Source organism: Oncorhynchus mykiss, chromosome 18 (genome assembly GCF_057628025.1).
Source record: "Oncorhynchus mykiss isolate SJ-2025 chromosome 18, ASM5762802v1, whole genome shotgun sequence".
In the NCBI taxonomy this organism is placed as follows: Eukaryota; Metazoa; Chordata; class Actinopteri; order Salmoniformes; family Salmonidae; genus Oncorhynchus; species Oncorhynchus mykiss.
The window spans coordinates 77,808,615-77,825,184 of NC_143039.1; the positions used below are offsets into that span (position 1 = coordinate 77,808,615).

At 39.9% G+C, this 16,570-nt stretch overlaps 1 protein-coding gene across 3 annotated transcripts in view; it reads left to right on the forward strand.

Annotated features, from left to right (window-relative positions):
- fhod3a (formin homology 2 domain containing 3a) overlaps positions 1–16,570 on the forward strand; it is a 192,085-nt gene that overhangs the window by 122,897 nt on the left and 52,618 nt on the right. For all 3 annotated transcript variants that reach the window (XM_090209439.1, XM_036953662.2, XM_036953663.2), the window contains 2 exons: positions 1–256; positions 13,182–13,322. The exon at positions 1–256 is cut by the window's left edge and continues 466 nt beyond it. In XM_090209439.1, the coding sequence (XP_090065565.1) occupies positions 1–256; positions 13,182–13,322 (397 nt within the window). The remainder of the gene's footprint in view (positions 257–13,181; positions 13,323–16,570) is intronic.

The following is a 16,570-nucleotide window of genomic DNA, read 5'->3' on the forward strand; positions in this document are numbered from 1 at the left end:
GAAAGAGGAAGACGATCAAGACATTCTGGATGCCGGTCTGCTGGGAGGTTCAGAATCCCTGTGTCCCCCTCCTCCCCCACCCCCTAACCCTTACCTCCCATCCTGGCCCCCACCCCTGTTGGGTTGTCCACCACCACCCCCAATGCCAGGGATGAGAAGCATGCCTCCTCCGCCCCCCTTCTGCTCCACGGCCCCCGCCCCTCCTTCAGAACCAGTCCAGAAGAGTAAGAAGACGATCAGGTTGTTCTGGAGTGAGGTAAGCATTTCTACTCTACTGTTTTACCGAGGCCAGTGTCCTAAAAGGGGTTGAACATGGAGCAGTATTCAAATTGAACCTATTTGTTGAAACATCAATGATAAAAAGTCTCCTTTCAATCCCCTTTTATTTTTGGGTTCAAGATTACACTGAGTATACAACACATTAAGAACACCTGCTCTTTACACTGAGTACACAAAACATTATGAACACCTGCTCTTTACACTGAGTATACAAAACATTATGAACACCTGCTCTTTACAATGAGTATACAAAACATTATGAACACCTGCTCTTTATACTGAGTATACAAAACATTATGAACACCTGCTCTTTACACTGAGTTTACAAAACATTATGAACACCTGCTCTTTACACTGAGTATACAAAACATTATGAACACCTGCTCTTTACACTGAGTATACAAAACATTATGAACACCTGCTCTTTACACTGAGTTTACAAAACATTAAGAACACCTGCTCTTTACACTGAGTACACAAAACATTATGAACACCTGCTCTTTACACTGAGTATACAAAACATTATGAACACCTGCTCTTTACACTGAGTATACAAAACATTATGAACACCTGCTCTTTACACTGAGTATACAAAACATTATGAACACCTGCTCTTTACACTGAGTATACAAAACATTATGAACACCTGCTCTTTACACTGAGTATACAAAACATTATGAACACCTGCTCTTTACACTGAGTATACTGAACATTATGAACACCTGCTCTTTACACTGAGTATACTGAACATTATGAACACCTGCTCTTTACACTGAGTTTACAAAACATTATGAACACCTGCTCTTTACACTGAGTATACAAAACATTATGAACACCTGCTCTTTACACTGAGTATACAAAACATTATGAACACCTGCTCTTTACACTGAGTATACAAAACATTATGAACACTTGCTCTTTACACTGAGTATACAAAACATTATGAACACCTGCTCTTTACACTGAGTACACAAAACATTATGAACACCTACCTGCTCTTTACACTGAGTATACAAAACATTATGAACACCTGCTCTTTACACTGAGTACACAAAACATTATGAACACCTACTCTTTACACTGAGTATACAAAACATTATGAACACCTGCTCTTTACACTGAACGAACAAAACATTATGAACACCTGCTCTTTACACTGAGTACACAAAACATTATGAACACCTGCTCTTTACACTGAGTATACAAAACATTATGAACACCTGCTCTTTACACTGAACGAACAAAACATTATGAACACCTGCTCTTTACACTGAACGAACAAAACATTATGAACACCTGCTTTTACACTGAACGAACAAAACATTATGAACACCTGCTCTTTACACTGAGTATACAAAACATTATGAACACCTGCTCTTTACACTGAGTATACAAAACATTATGAACACCTGCTCTTTACACTGAACGAACAAAACATTATGAACACCTGCTCTTTACACTGAACGAACAAAACATTATGAACACCTGCTTTTACACTGAACGAACAAAACATTATGAACACCTGCTCTTTACACTGAGTATACAAAACATTATGAACACCTGCTCTTTACACTGAGTATACTGAACATTATGAACACCTGCTCTTTACACTGAGTATACAAAACATTATGAACACCTGCTCTTTACACTGAGTATACAAAACATTATGAACACCTGCTCTTTACACTGAGTTTACAAAACATTATGAACACCTGCTCTTTACACTGAGTATACAAAACATTATGAACACCTGCTCTTTACACTGAGTATACAAAACATTATGAACACCTACTCTTTACACTGAGTATACAAAACATTATGAACACCTGCTCTTTACACTGAGTATACAAAACATTATGAACACCTGCTCTTTACACTGAGTACACAAAACATTATGAACACCTGCTCTTTACACTGAGTATACTGAACATTATGAACACCTGCTCTTTACACTGAGTATACAGAACATTATGAACACCTGCTCTTTACACTGAGTTTACAAAACATTATGAACACCTGCTCTTTACACTGAGTACACAAAACATTATGAACACCTGCTCTTTAGACTGAGTATACAAAACATTATGAACACCTGCTCTTTAGACTGAGTATACAAAACATTATGAACACCTGCTCTTTACACTGAGTATACAAAACATTATGAACACCTGCTCTTTACACTGAGTTATGATTACATAAGATATGATCCCTTATTGATGTTACTTGTTAAATCCACTTCAATCAGTGTAGATGAAAGGGGAGGAGACATGTAGATGAAGGGGAGGAGACATGTAGATGAAGGGGAGGAGACAGGTTAAAGAAGGAGTTTTAAGCCTTGAGACATGGATTGTATATGTGTGTCATTCAGAGGGTGAATGGACAAGGCAACATGTGTAACTGCCTTTGAACGGGGTAACTGTCCTTTGAATGGTCCACCACCCAAAGGACATCCAGCCAACTTGACACAACTTTGGGAAGCATTGGAGTCAACATGGGCCAGAATCCCTGTGGAACGCTTTTGACACCTTTTAGAGTCCATGTCCCGATGAATTGAGGCTGTAGAGTCCATGTCCCGATGAATTGAGGCAGTAGAGTCCATGCCCCGACGAATTGAGGCAGTAGAGTCCATGCCCCGACGAATTGAGGCAGTAGAGTCCATGCCCCGACGAATTGAGGCAGTAGAGTCCATGCCCCGACGAATTGAGGCTGTAGAGTCCATGCCCCGATGAATTGAGGCAGTAGAGTCCATGCCCCGATGAATTTGAATTGAGGCACTAGAGTCCATGCCCCGATGAATTGAGGCAGTAGAGTCCATGCCCCGACAAATTGAGGCTGTGGAGTCCATGTCCCAAAGAATTGAGGCTGTGGAGTCCATGTCCCGAAGAATTGAGGCAGTAGAGTCCATGCCCCAATGAATTGAGGCAGTAGAGTCCATGCCCCGATGAATTGAGGCAGTAGAGTCCATGCCCCGATGAATTGAGGCAGTAGAGTCCATGCCCCGACGAATTGAGGCAGTAGAGTCCATGCCCCGATGAATTGAGGCAGTAGAGTCCATGCCCCGACGAATTGAGGCAGTAGAGTCCATGCCCCGATGAATTGAGGCAGTAGAGTCCATGCCCCGATGAATTGAGGCAGTAGAGTCCATGCCCCGACGAATTGAGGCAGTAGAGTCCATGCCCCGAATAATTGAGGCAGTAGAGTCCATGCCCCGACGAATTGAGGCTGTTTTGAGGGTGTAACTCAATATTAGGGAGCTGTTTCTAGTGTTTGCTATACTCAGTGTATATCATAATACAATCATGATTTGATAGTCATCATGACTCATTTTCTATACAGTAGGCTTTGATGATTAAATCCATTGATGTATTTATGGCTGTGATCTAATGTAGAACCTGTGGTTCGGTCTCTTCGGGGTTAAATTTATACAGCGGGATTGAATGAAGACTTGACCTAAAAAAGATCATAAAAATGATCCTTTCCCGAACACTATCCATTCATCTATTGGTTATGATTGTGTTCCAGGTCATTCATCTATTGGTTGTGTTTGTGTTCCAGGTCATTCATCTATTGGTTGTGTTTGTGTTCCAGGTCATTCATCTATTGGTTGTGTTTGTGTTCCAGGTCATTCATCTATTGGTTGTGTTTGTGTTCCAGGTCATTCATCTATTGGTTGTGTTTGTGTTCCAGGTCATTCATCTATTGGTTGTGTTTGTGTTCCAGGTCATTCATCTATTGGTTGTGTTTGTGTTCCAGGTCATTAATCTATTGGTTGTGTTTGTGTTCCAGGTTATTCGTCTATTGGTTGTGTTTGTGTTCCAGGTCATTCATCTATTGGTTGTGTTTGTGTTCCAGGTCATTCGTCTATTGGTTGTGTTTGTGTTCCAGGTCATTCATCTATTGGTTGTGTTTGTGTTCCAGGTCATTCATCTATTGGTTGTGTTTGTGTTCCAGGTCATTCATCTATTGGTTGTGTTTGTGTTCCAGGTCATTCATCTATTGGTTGTGTTTGTGTTCCAGGTCATTCATCTATTGGTTGTGTTTGTGTTCCAGGTCATTCATCTATTGGTTATGATTGTGTTCCAGGTCATTCATCTATTGGTTGTGTTTGTGTTCCAGGTCATTCATCTATTGGTTGTGTTTGTGTTCCAGGTCATTCATCTATTGGTTGTGTTTGTGTTCCAGGTCATTCATCTATTGGTTGTGTTTGTGTTCCAGGTCATTCATCTATTGGTTGTGTTTGTGTTCCAGGTCATTCATCTATTGGTTGTGTTTGTGTTCCAGGTCATTCATCTATTGGTTGTGTTTGTGTTCCAGGTCATTCATCTATTGGTTGTGTTTGTGTTCCAGGTAATTCATCTATTGGTTGTGTTTGTGTTCCAGGTCATTCATCTATTGGTTGTGTTTGTGTTCCAGGTCATTCATCTATTGGTTGTGTTTGTGTTCCAGGTCATTAATCTATTGGTTGTGTTTGTGTTCCAGGTCATTCATCTATTGGTTGTGTTTGTGTTCCAGGTCATTCATCTATTGGTTGTGTTTGTGTTCCAGGTCATTCATCTATTGGTTGTGTTTGTGTTCCAGGTCATTCATCTATTGGTTGTGTTTGTGTTCCAGGTCATTCATCTATTGGTTGTGTTTGTGTTCCAGGTCATTCATCTATTGGTTGTGTTTGTGTTCCAGGTCATTCATCTATTGGTTGTGTTTGTGTTCCAGGTCATTCATCTATTGGTTGTGTTTGTGTTCCAGGTCATTCATCTATTGGTTGTGTTTGTGTTCCAGGTCATTCATCTATTGGTTGTGTTTGTGTTCCAGGTCATTCATCTGTTGGTTGTGTTTGTGTTCCAGTTCATTCATCTATTGGTTGTGTTTGTGTTCCAGGTAATTCATCTATTGGTTGTGTTTGTGTTCCAGGTCATTAATCTATTGGTTGTGTTTGTGTTCCAGGTAATTCATCTATTGGTTGTGTTTGTGTTCCAGGTCATTAATCTATTGGTTGTGTTTGTGTTCCAGGTAATTCATCTATTGGTTGTGTTTGTGTTCCAGGTCATTAATCTATTGGTTGTGTTTGTGTTCCAGGTCATTAATCTATTGGTTGTGTTTGTGTTCCAGGTAATTCATCTATTGGTTGTGTTTGTGTTCCAGGTCATTAATCTATTGGTTGTGTTTGTGTTCCAGGTCATTCATCTAGTGGTTATTATTTTGTTCCAGGTCATTAATCTATTGGTTTTGATTGTGTTCCAGGTCATTAATCTATTGGTTGTGTTTGTGTTCCAGGTCAATAATCTATTGGTTATGATTGTGTTCCAGGTCATTAATGTATTGTTTGTGTTTCTAAGAATATTTGGAAGATAAATACACAACGCAGAGACAGAGGAGGAAAAGTCAGTAGAGTAACGATCATTGGAAATAGTGTTTTTCCTGTAATAGGGGATTAATGCAGAGACATGGGAGGAAGTTGCCTGTATATTGAGTCTGAAATAGAATACTTGTTATTTAGCCATTGGCCCAGTTTTATTGCAAGGAATTGTAATTGGTCAACCACAGGCTAGGGCGGGGTTATAAACTATATCCTGTCCCTCTGTTTACTGGAGAGAACCACATGAGAGGATCACTGAGGAGAGAATCACTGAGGACAGGGGAGAATGAACATCTACCTCCCCCATGATTTGTCCTCTTTGAATTAACCTGTTTTTCTCCACCTGATTTGCTTTGGGGTCTGTGTTATTGAATAATAACGTCAACTGCTAATATGTTCCAGGTCATTCATCTATTGGTTGTGTTCCAGGTCTTTAATCTATTGTTTATGTTCCAGGTCATTAATCTATTGTTTATGTTCCAGGTCATTAATCTATTGTTTATGTTCCAGGTCATTAATCTATTGTTTATGTTCCAGGTCATTAATCTATTGTTTATGTTCCAGGACATTAATCTATTGGTTGTGTTCCAGGTCATTAATCTATTGGTTGTTGTTCTGTTCCAAGTCATTAATCTATTGGTTGTGTTCCAGGTCATTAATCTATTCGTTGTGGTTGTGTTCCAGGTCATTCATCTATTGGTTGTGTTCCAGGTCATTAATCTAGTGGTTGTGATTGTGTTCCAGGTCATTAATCTATTGGTTGTGGTTGTGTTCCAGGTCATTAATCTATTGGTTGTGTTCCAGGTCATTAATATATTGGTTGTTGTTGTGTTCCAGGTCATTAATCTATTGGTTGTGTTCCAGGTCATTCATCTATTGGTTGTGTTCCAGGTCATTCATCTATTGGTTGTGGTTGTGTTCCAGGTCATTAATCTATTGGTTGTGTTCCAGGTCATTAATCTAGTGGTTGTGATTGTGTTCCAGGTCATTCATCTATTGGTTGTGGTTGTGTTCCAGGTCATTAATCAATTGGTTGTGTTCCAGGTCATTAATCTATTGGTTGTGTTCCAGGTCATTAATCTATTGGTTGTGTTCCGGGACATTAATCTATTGGCTGTGGTTGTGTTCCAGGTCATAAATCTATTAGTTGTGGTTGTGTTACAGGTCATTAATCTATTGGTTGTGGTTGTGTTCCAGGTCATTAATCTATTGGTTGTGGTTGTGTTCCAGGTCATTAATCTATTGGTTGTGGTTGTGTTCCAGGTCATTAATCTATTGGTTGTGGTTGTGTTCCAGGTCATTCATCTATTGGTTGTGTTCCAGGTCATTAACCTATTGGTTGTGTTCCAGGTCATTAATCTATTGGTTGTGTTCCAGGTCATTAATCTATTGGTTGTGTTCCAGGTCATTCATCTATTGGTTGTGTTCCAGGACATGAATCTATTGGTTGTGTTCCAGGTCATTAATCTATTGGTTGTGTTCCAGGACATTCATCTATTGGTTGTGTTCCAGGTCATTAATCTATTGGTTGTGGTTGTGTTCCAGGTCACTAATCTATTGTTTGTGTTCCAGGTCATTAATCTATTGGTTTTGTTCCAGGTCATTAATCTATTGGTTGTGTTCCAGGTCATTAATCTATTGGTTGTGGTTGTGTTCCAGGTCATTCATCTATTGGTTGTGGTTGTGTTCCAGGTCATTAATCTATTGGTTGTGTTCCAGGTCATTAATCTATTGGTTGTGTTCCAGGTCATTAATCTATTGGTTGTGTTCCAGGTCATTAATCTATTGGTTTTGTTCCAGGACATTAATCTATTGGTTGTGTTCCAGGTCATTATTCTATTGGTTGTGTTCCAGGTCATTAATCTATTGGTTTTGTTCCAGGACATTAATCTATTGGTTGTGTTCCATGTCATTAATCTATTGGTTGTGGTTGTGTTCCAGGTCATTAATCTATTGGTTTTGTTCCAGGACATTAATCTATTGGTTTTGTTCCAGGTCATTAATATATTGGTTGTGTTCCAGGTCATTAATCTATTGGTTGTGTTCCAGGTCATTAATCTATTGGTTGTGTTCCAGGACATTAATCTATTGGTTGTGTTCCAGGTCATTAATCTATTGGTTGTGTTCCAGGTCATTAATCTATTGGTTGTGTTCCAGGTCATTCATCTATTGGTTGTGTTCCAGTTCATTTATCTATTGGTTGTGGTTGTGTTCCAGGTCATTAATCTATTGGTTGTGGTTGTGTTCCAGGTCATTCATCTATTGGTTGTGTTCCAGGTCATTAACCTATTGGTTGTGTTCCAGGTCATTAATCTATTGGTTGTGTTCCAGGTCATTAATCTATTGGTTGTGTTCCAGGTCATTAATCTATTGGTTGTGTTCCAGGACATTAATCTATTGGTTGTGTTCCAGGTCATTAATCTATTGGTTGTGTTCCAGGACATTCATCTATTAGTTGTGTTCCAGGTCATTAATCTATTCGTTGTGGTTGTGTTCCAGGTCATTCATCTATTGGTTGTGTTCCAGGTCATTAATCTATTGGTTGTGTTCCAGGTCATTAACCTATTGGTTGTGTTCCAGGTCATTAATCTATTGGTTGTGTTCCAGGTCATTAATCTATTGGTTGTGTTCCAGGTCATTAATCTATTGGTTGTGTTCCAGGACATTAATCTATTGGTTGTGTTCCAGGACATGAATCTATTGGTTGTGTTCCAGGTCATTAATCTATTGGTTGTGTTCCAGGACATTCATCTATTGGTTGTGTTCCAGGTCATTAATCTATTGGTTGTGGTTGTGTTCCAGGTCATTCATCTATTGGTTGTGGTTGTGTTCCAGGTCATTAATCTATTGGTTGTGTTCCAGGTCATTAATATATTGGTTGTTGTTGTGTTCCAGGTCATTAATCTATTGGTTGTGTTCCAGGTCATTCATCTATTGGTTGTGTTCCAGGTCATTCATCTATTGGTTGTGGTTGTGTTCCAGGTCATTAATCTATTGGTTGTGTTCCAGGTCATTAATCTAGTGGTTGTGATTGTGTTCCAGGTCATTCATCTATTGGTTGTGGTTGTGTTCCAGGTCATTAATCAATTGGTTGTGTTCCAGGTCATTAATCTATTGGTTGTGTTCCAGGTCATTAATCTATTGGTTGTGTTCCGGGACATTAATCTATTGGCTGTGGTTGTGTTCCAGGTCATAAATCTATTAGTTGTGGTTGTGTTACAGGTCATTAATCTATTGGTTGTGGTTGTGTTCCAGGTCATTAATCTATTGGTTGTGGTTGTGTTCCAGGTCATTAATCTATTGGTTGTGGTTGTGTTCCAGGTCATTCATCTATTGGTTGTGGTTGTGTTCCAGGTCATTCATCTATTGGTTGTGTTCCAGGTCATTAACCTATTGGTTGTGTTCCAGGTCATTAATCTATTGGTTGTGTTCCAGGTCATTAATCTATTGGTTGTGTTCCAGGTCATTCATCTATTGGTTGTGTTCCAGGACATGAATCTATTGGTTGTGTTCCAGGTCATTAATCTATTGGTTGTGTTCCAGGACATTCATCTATTGGTTGTGTTCCAGGTCATTAATCTATTGGTTGTGGTTGTGTTCCAGGTCATTCATCTATTGGTTGTGTTCCAGGTCATTAACCTATTGGTTGTGTTCCAGGTCATTAATCTGTTGGTTGTGTTCCAGGTCATGAATCTATTGGTTGTGTTCCAGGTCATTAATCTATTGGTTGTGTTCCAGGACATTAATCTATTGGTTGTGTTCCAGGTCATTAATCTATTGGTTGTGTTCCAGGACATTCATCTATTAGTTGTGTTCTAGGTCATTAATCTATTGGTTGTGGTTGTGTTCCAGGTCATTCATCTATTGGTTGTGGTTGTGTTCCAGGTCATTAATCTATTGGTTGTGTTCCAGGTCATTAATATATTGGTTGTTGTTGTGTTCCAGGTCATTAATCTATTGGTTGTGTTCCAGGTCATTCATCTATTGGTTGTGTTCCAGGTCATTCATCTATTGGTTGTGGTTGTGTTCCAGGTCATTAATCTATTGGTTGTGTTCCAGGTCATTAATCTAGTGGTTGTGATTGTGTTCCAGGTCATTCATCTATTGGTTGTGGTTGTGTTCCAGGTCATTAATCAATTGGTTGTGTTCCAGGTCATTAATCTATTGGTTGTGTTCCAGGTCATTAATCTATTGGTTGTGTTCCGGGACATTAATCTATTGGCTGTGGTTGTGTTCCAGGTCATAAATCTATTAGTTGTGGTTGTGTTACAGGTCATTAATCTATTGGTTGTGGTTGTGTTCCAGGTCATTAATCTATTGGTTGTGGTTGTGTTCCAGGTCATTAATCTATTGGTTGTGGTTGTGTTCCAGGTCATTCATCTATTGGTTGTGGTTGTGTTCCAGGTCATTCATCTATTGGTTGTGTTCCAGGTCATTAACCTATTGGTTGTGTTCCAGGTCATTAATCTATTGGTTGTGTTCCAGGTCATTAATCTATTGGTTGTGTTCCAGGTCATTCATCTATTGGTTGTGTTCCAGGACATGAATCTATTGGTTGTGTTCCAGGTCATTAATCTATTGGTTGTGTTCCAGGACATTCATCTATTGGTTGTGTTCCAGGTCATTAATCTATTGGTTGTGGTTGTGTTCCAGGTCATTCATCTATTGGTTGTGTTCCAGGTCATTAACCTATTGGTTGTGTTCCAGGTCATTAATCTGTTGGTTGTGTTCCAGGTCATGAATCTATTGGTTGTGTTCCAGGTCATTAATCTATTGGTTGTGTTCCAGGACATTAATCTATTGGTTGTGTTCCAGGTCATTAATCTATTGGTTGTGTTCCAGGACATTCATCTATTAGTTGTGTTCTAGGTCATTAATCTATTGGTTGTGGTTGTGTTCCAGGTCACTAATCTATTGGTTGTGTTCCAGGTCATTAATCTATTGGTTTTGTTCCAGGTCATTAATATATTGGTTGTGTTCCAGGTCATTAATCTATTGGTTGTGGTTGTGTTCCAGGTCATTCATCTATTGGTTGTGGTTGTGTTCCAGGTCATTAATCTATTGGTTGTGTTCCAGGTCATTAATCTATTGGTTGTGTTCCAGGTCATTAATCTATTGGTTGTGTTCCAGGTCATTAATCTATTGGTTTTGTTCCAGGACATTAATCTATTGGTTGTGTTCCAGGTCATTATTCTATTGGTTGTGTTCCAGGTCATTAATCTATTGGTTTTGTTCCAGGACATTAATCTATTGGTTGTGTTCCATGTCATTAATCTTTTTTATTTTATTTATTTTTATTTTACCTTTATTTAACCAGGCAAGTCAGTTAAGAACAAATTCTTATTTTCAATGACGGCCTGGGAACAGTGGGTTAACTGCCTGTTCAGGGGCAGAACGACAGATTTGTACCTTGTCAGCTCGGGGGTTTGAACTCACAACCTTGCGGTTACTAGTCCAACGCTCTAACCACTAGGCTACCCTGCCGCTATTGGTTGTGGTTGTGTTCCAGGTCACTAATCTATTGGTTGTGTTCCAGGTCATTAATCTATTGGTTTTGTTCCAGGTCATTAATATATTGGTTGTGTTCCAGGACATTAATCTATTGGTTGTGTTCCAGGTCATTAATCTATTGGTTGTGTTCCAGGTCATTAATCTATTGGTTTTGTTCCAGGTCATTAATATATTGGTTGTGTTCCAGGTCATTAATCTATTGGTTGTGTTCCAGGTCATTAATCTATTGGTTGTGTTCCAGGACATTAATCTATTGGTTGTGTTCCAGGTTATTAATCTATTGGTTGTGTTCCAGGTCATTAATCTATTGGTTGTGTTCCAGGTCATTAATCTATTGGTTGTGTTCCAGTTCATTAATCTATTGGTTGTGGTAGTGTTCCAGGTCATTAATCTATTGGTTGTGGTTGTGTTCCAGGTCATTCATCTATTGGTTGTGTTCCAGGTCATTAACCTATTGGTTGTGTTCCAGGTCATTAATCTATTGGTTGTGTTCCAGGTCATTAATCTATTGGTTGTGTTCCAGGTCATTAATCTATTGGTTGTGTTCCAGGACATTAATCTATTGGTTGTGTTCCAGGTCATTAATCTATTGGTTGTGTTCCAGGACATTCATCTATTAGTTGTGTTCCAGGTCATTAATCTATTGGTTGTGGTTGTGTTCCAGGTCATTCATCTATTGGTTGTGTTCCAGGTCATTAATCTATTGGTTGTGTTCCAGGTCATTAACCTATTGGTTGTGTTCCAGGTCATTAATCTATTGGTTGTGTTCCAGGTCATTAATCTATTGGTTGTGTTCCAGGTCATTAATCTATTGGTTGTGTTCCAGGACATTAATCTATTGGTTGTGTTCCAGGACATGAATCTATTGGTTGTGTTCCAGGTCATTAATCTATTGGTTGTGTTCCAGGACATTCATCTATTGGTTGTGTTCCAGGTCATTAATCTATTGGTTGTGGTTGTGTTCCAGGTCATTCATCTATTGGTTGTGTTCCAGGTCATTAACCTATTGGTTGTGTTCCAGGTCATTAATCTATTGGTTGTGTTCCAGGTCATTAATCTATTGGTTGTGTTCCAGGTCATTAATCTATTGGTTGTGTTCCAGGACATTAATCTATTGGTTGTGTTCCAGGTCATTAATCTATTGGTTGTGTTCCAGGACATTCATCTATTAGTTGTGTTCCAGGTCATTAATATATTGGTTGTGTTCCAGGTCATTAATCTATTGGTTGTGTTCCAGGTCACTAATCTATTGGTTGTGTTCCAGGTCATTAATCTATTGGTTTTGTTCCAGGTCATTAATATATTGGTTGTGTTCCAGGTCATTAATCTATTGGTTGTGGTTGTGTTCCAGGTCATTCATCTATTGGTTGTGGTTGTGTTCCAGGTCATTAATCTATTGGTTGTGTTCCAGGTCATTAATCTATTGGTTGTGTTCCAGGTCATTAATCTATTGATTGTGTTCCAGGTCATTGATCTATTGGTTTTGTTCCAGGACATTAATCTATTGGTTGTGTTCCAGGTCATTAATCTATTGGTTGTGTTCCAGGTCATTAATCTATTGGTTTTGTTCCAGGACATTAATCTATTGGTTGTGTTCCAGGTCATTAATCTATTGGTTGTGGTTGTGTTCCAGGTCACTAATCTATTGGTTGTGTTCCAGGTCATTAATCTATTGGTTTTGTTCCAGGTCATTAATATATTGGTTGTGTTCCAGGACATTAATCTATTGGTTGTGTTCCAGGTCATTAATCTATTGGTTGTGTTCCAGGTCATTAATCTATTGGTTTTGTTCCAGGTCATTAATATATTGGTTGTGTTCCAGGTCATTAATCTATTGGTTGTGTTCCAGGTCATTAATCTATTGGTTGTGTTCCAGGACATTAATCTATTGGTTGTGTTCCAGGTCATTAATCTATTGGTTGTGTTCCAGGTCATTAATCTATTGGTTGTGTTCCAGGTCATTAATCTATTGGTTGTGTTCCAGTTCATTAATCTAGTGGTTGTGTTCCAGGTCATTAATCTAGTGGTTGTGTTCCAGGTGCGTCCGTCAGACTACCAGTACAATTGCAGCAGGAGCAGTGGAGACTCTCTGTGGTTCAAACTAGAGCCGGTCAAGATAGACACGTCCAAACTAGAACACCTCTTCCAGACCAAGTCCAAGGAGATACCTGTCACCAAGGTAACCACACACGCATGCACGCACACACAAGTATGTTAGACATCAAAACATCAAGACTGAACCGATCACAGCCAAGGTAAATGAGAATCCATCTATCCCTTTACCCTTGTCTACGTGTGTAGACATACCCCCTGTGGAAGGCCCCTTAAGACCTCTGACTTCCTATAATAGGTAAGGTCTGGATAGGAGAGGCTGGGGGCTGAACGCTAACCTCTGGTACTTTGAACTATAGGCGCCTCTCAAAACCACAACTGTTATTTTAATCTGCTACCATTCAAATCACCTCTGGTGAAGACTGGTGGCCTCCACACACACACACGCACACACACACAGTCTGGTGGGGCTATACTCCTGTTAGGTTCAGGGGGTCAGTCGGAGAACTGATCCTGGTTGGAGAGCACCTTGGAATCACTTGTACGTCTGTCAGGGGGATCTGTGTTGGAAATGTCTCTCTCACTTTACCTGAAACATCTCGTTTTGTGATATCGTAAGGGTCTCATGAAGGTAATGTGTCTCTCCATCGAGAGACAGTAACGGGGGTACTTCCCCACGATGACGGAATTACGGACTGCGACTCAGATTTAAATCACTTTAAAATGTATGACAAACAAACAAAAAAACATTGATTTCAAAGATTAGCAAACCATACAACTCTATGCACAAGTACTACTCTTAACAATTTACACTGAAATGTTTTACAAAAACACATTTACTGGGAGACCTATGTAGATGCAAAGTTTGGTGACAGAATTTTCTTCCAGTTTTTTTATGTGACCCCGTTTTCCAACACTTGTGACACAAACATTGTATAAACATCAAAAACATGTTTTACCAATCACATCTGTGAAAATAAACTTCCATTTTTCAGCACCCTGTCTTTCAAAGATAGTTTGTAAAAATCCAAATAACGTCACAGATCTTCATTGTAAAGGGTTTAAACCCTGTTTCCCATGCTTGTTCAATGAACCATAAACAATTAATGAACATGCACCTGTGGAACGGTTGTTAAGACACTAACAGATTTACAGACGGTAGGCAATTAAGGTCACAGCTATGAAAACTTAGGCCACTAAAGAGGCCTTTCTACTGACTCTGAAAAACACCAAAAGAAAGATGCCCAGGGTCCCTGCTCATCTGTGTGAACTTGCCTTAGGCATGCTGCAAGGAGACATGAGGACCGCAGATGTGGCCAGGGCAATAAATTGCAATGTCCGTACTGTGAGATACCTAAGACAGCTGATCGTCCTTGTAGTGGCAGACCATGTGTAACAACACCTGTACAGGATTGGTACATCCGAACATCCCACCTGCGGGACAGGTACAGGATGGCAACAACAACTGCCAGAGTTACACCAGGAACACACAATCCCTCCATCAGTGCTCAGACTGTCCGCAATAGGCTGAGAGAGGCTGGACTGAGGGCTTGTAGGCCTGTTGTAAGGCAGGTCCTCACCAGACATCACCGGCAACAACGTTACCTATGGGCACAAACCCACCGTCGCTGGACCAGACAGGACTGGAATAAAGTGCTCTTCATTAACGAGTCACGGTTTTGTCTCTCCAGGGGTGATGGTCGGATTTGCGTTTATCATCGAAGGAATGAGCGCTACACTGTGCCCTGTACTCTGGAGCGGGATCGATTTGGAGGTGGAGGATCCGTCATGGTCTGGGCGGTGTGTCACAGCATCATCGGACTGAGCTTGTTGCCATTGCAAGCAATCTCAACGCTGTGCTTTACAGGGAAGACATCTTCCTCCCTCATGTGTTACCCTTCCTGCAGGCTCATCCTGACATGACCCTCCAGCATGACAATGCCACCAGCCATACTGCTCGTTCTGTGCGTGAATTCCTGCTAGAGAGGAATGCCACTGTTCTGCCATGGCCAGCAAAGAGCCCAGATCTCAATCCCATTGAGCACGTCTGGGACCTGTTAGATCGGAGGGTGAGGCGTAGGGCCATTCCCCACAGAAATGTCTGAGAACTTGCATGTGCCTTGGTGGAAGAGTGGGGTAACATCTCACAGCAAGAACTGACAAATCTGGTGCAGTCCATGAGGAGGAGATGCACTGCAGTACTTAATGCAGCTGGTGGCCACACCAGATACTGACTGTTACTTTGGATTTTGATTCCCCCCCCCCCCCCCCCCCCTTTGTTCAGGGACACATTATTCCATTTCTGTTAGTCACATGTCTGTGGAACTTGTTCAGTTTGTCAGTCTGTTGAATCTTGTTATGTTCATACAAATATTTACACATGTTAATAAGTTTGCTGAAAATAAACCCAGTTGACAGTGAGAGGATGTTTTTTTTTTTTTGCTGAGTTTATATACAGTATATACTGTATATATATATATATATATATATATATATATATATATATATATATATATATATATATATATATATATATATATATATATATCTTCTCACTCTGAGTGAATAATATTGTGAAATTGTAAAAATTATAATAATTCCCTTCTATTGTACGACCTGTTTGAAAAGACGTCACCAAGGGGTTAAATTAGTTAATATTCCAGTGAAGAAAATGGTTGTGTGTCTTAAACTTACAGAAGGCTGAACAAATGTCTCCCAAACTAAATATAAGTATCGTAGTTTACGTATTGATATCAGTTTGGCAGGGGTCTGTACGTATCGATATCAGTTTGGCAGGGGTCTTTACGTATCGATATCAGTTTGGCAGGGGTCTTTACGTGTTGATATCAGTTTGGCAGGGGTCTTTACGTATCGATATCAGTTTGGCAGGGGTCTTTACGTGTTGATATCAGTTTGGCAGGGGTCTTTACGTATCGATATCAGTTTGGCAGGGGTCTTTACGTATCGATATCAGTTTGGCAGGGGTCTGTAAGTATCGATATCAGTTTGGCAGGAGTCTTTACGTATCGATATCAATTTGGCAGGGGTCTTTACGTATCGATATCAGTTTGGCAGGGGTCTTTACTTGTTGATATCAGTTTGGCAGGAGTCTTTACGTATCGATATCAGTTTGGCAGGGGTCTTTACGTATCGATATCAGTTTGGCAGGGGTCTTTACTTGTTGATATCAGTTTGGCAGGGGTCTTTACTTGTTGATATCAGTTTGGCTGGGGTCTTTACGTGTCGATATCAGTTTGGCAGGGGTCTTTACTTGTTGATATCAGTTTGGCAGGGGTCTTTACTTATCGATATCAGTTTGGCAGGGGTCTTTACTTATCGATATCAGTTTGGCAGGGGTCTTTACTTGTTGATATC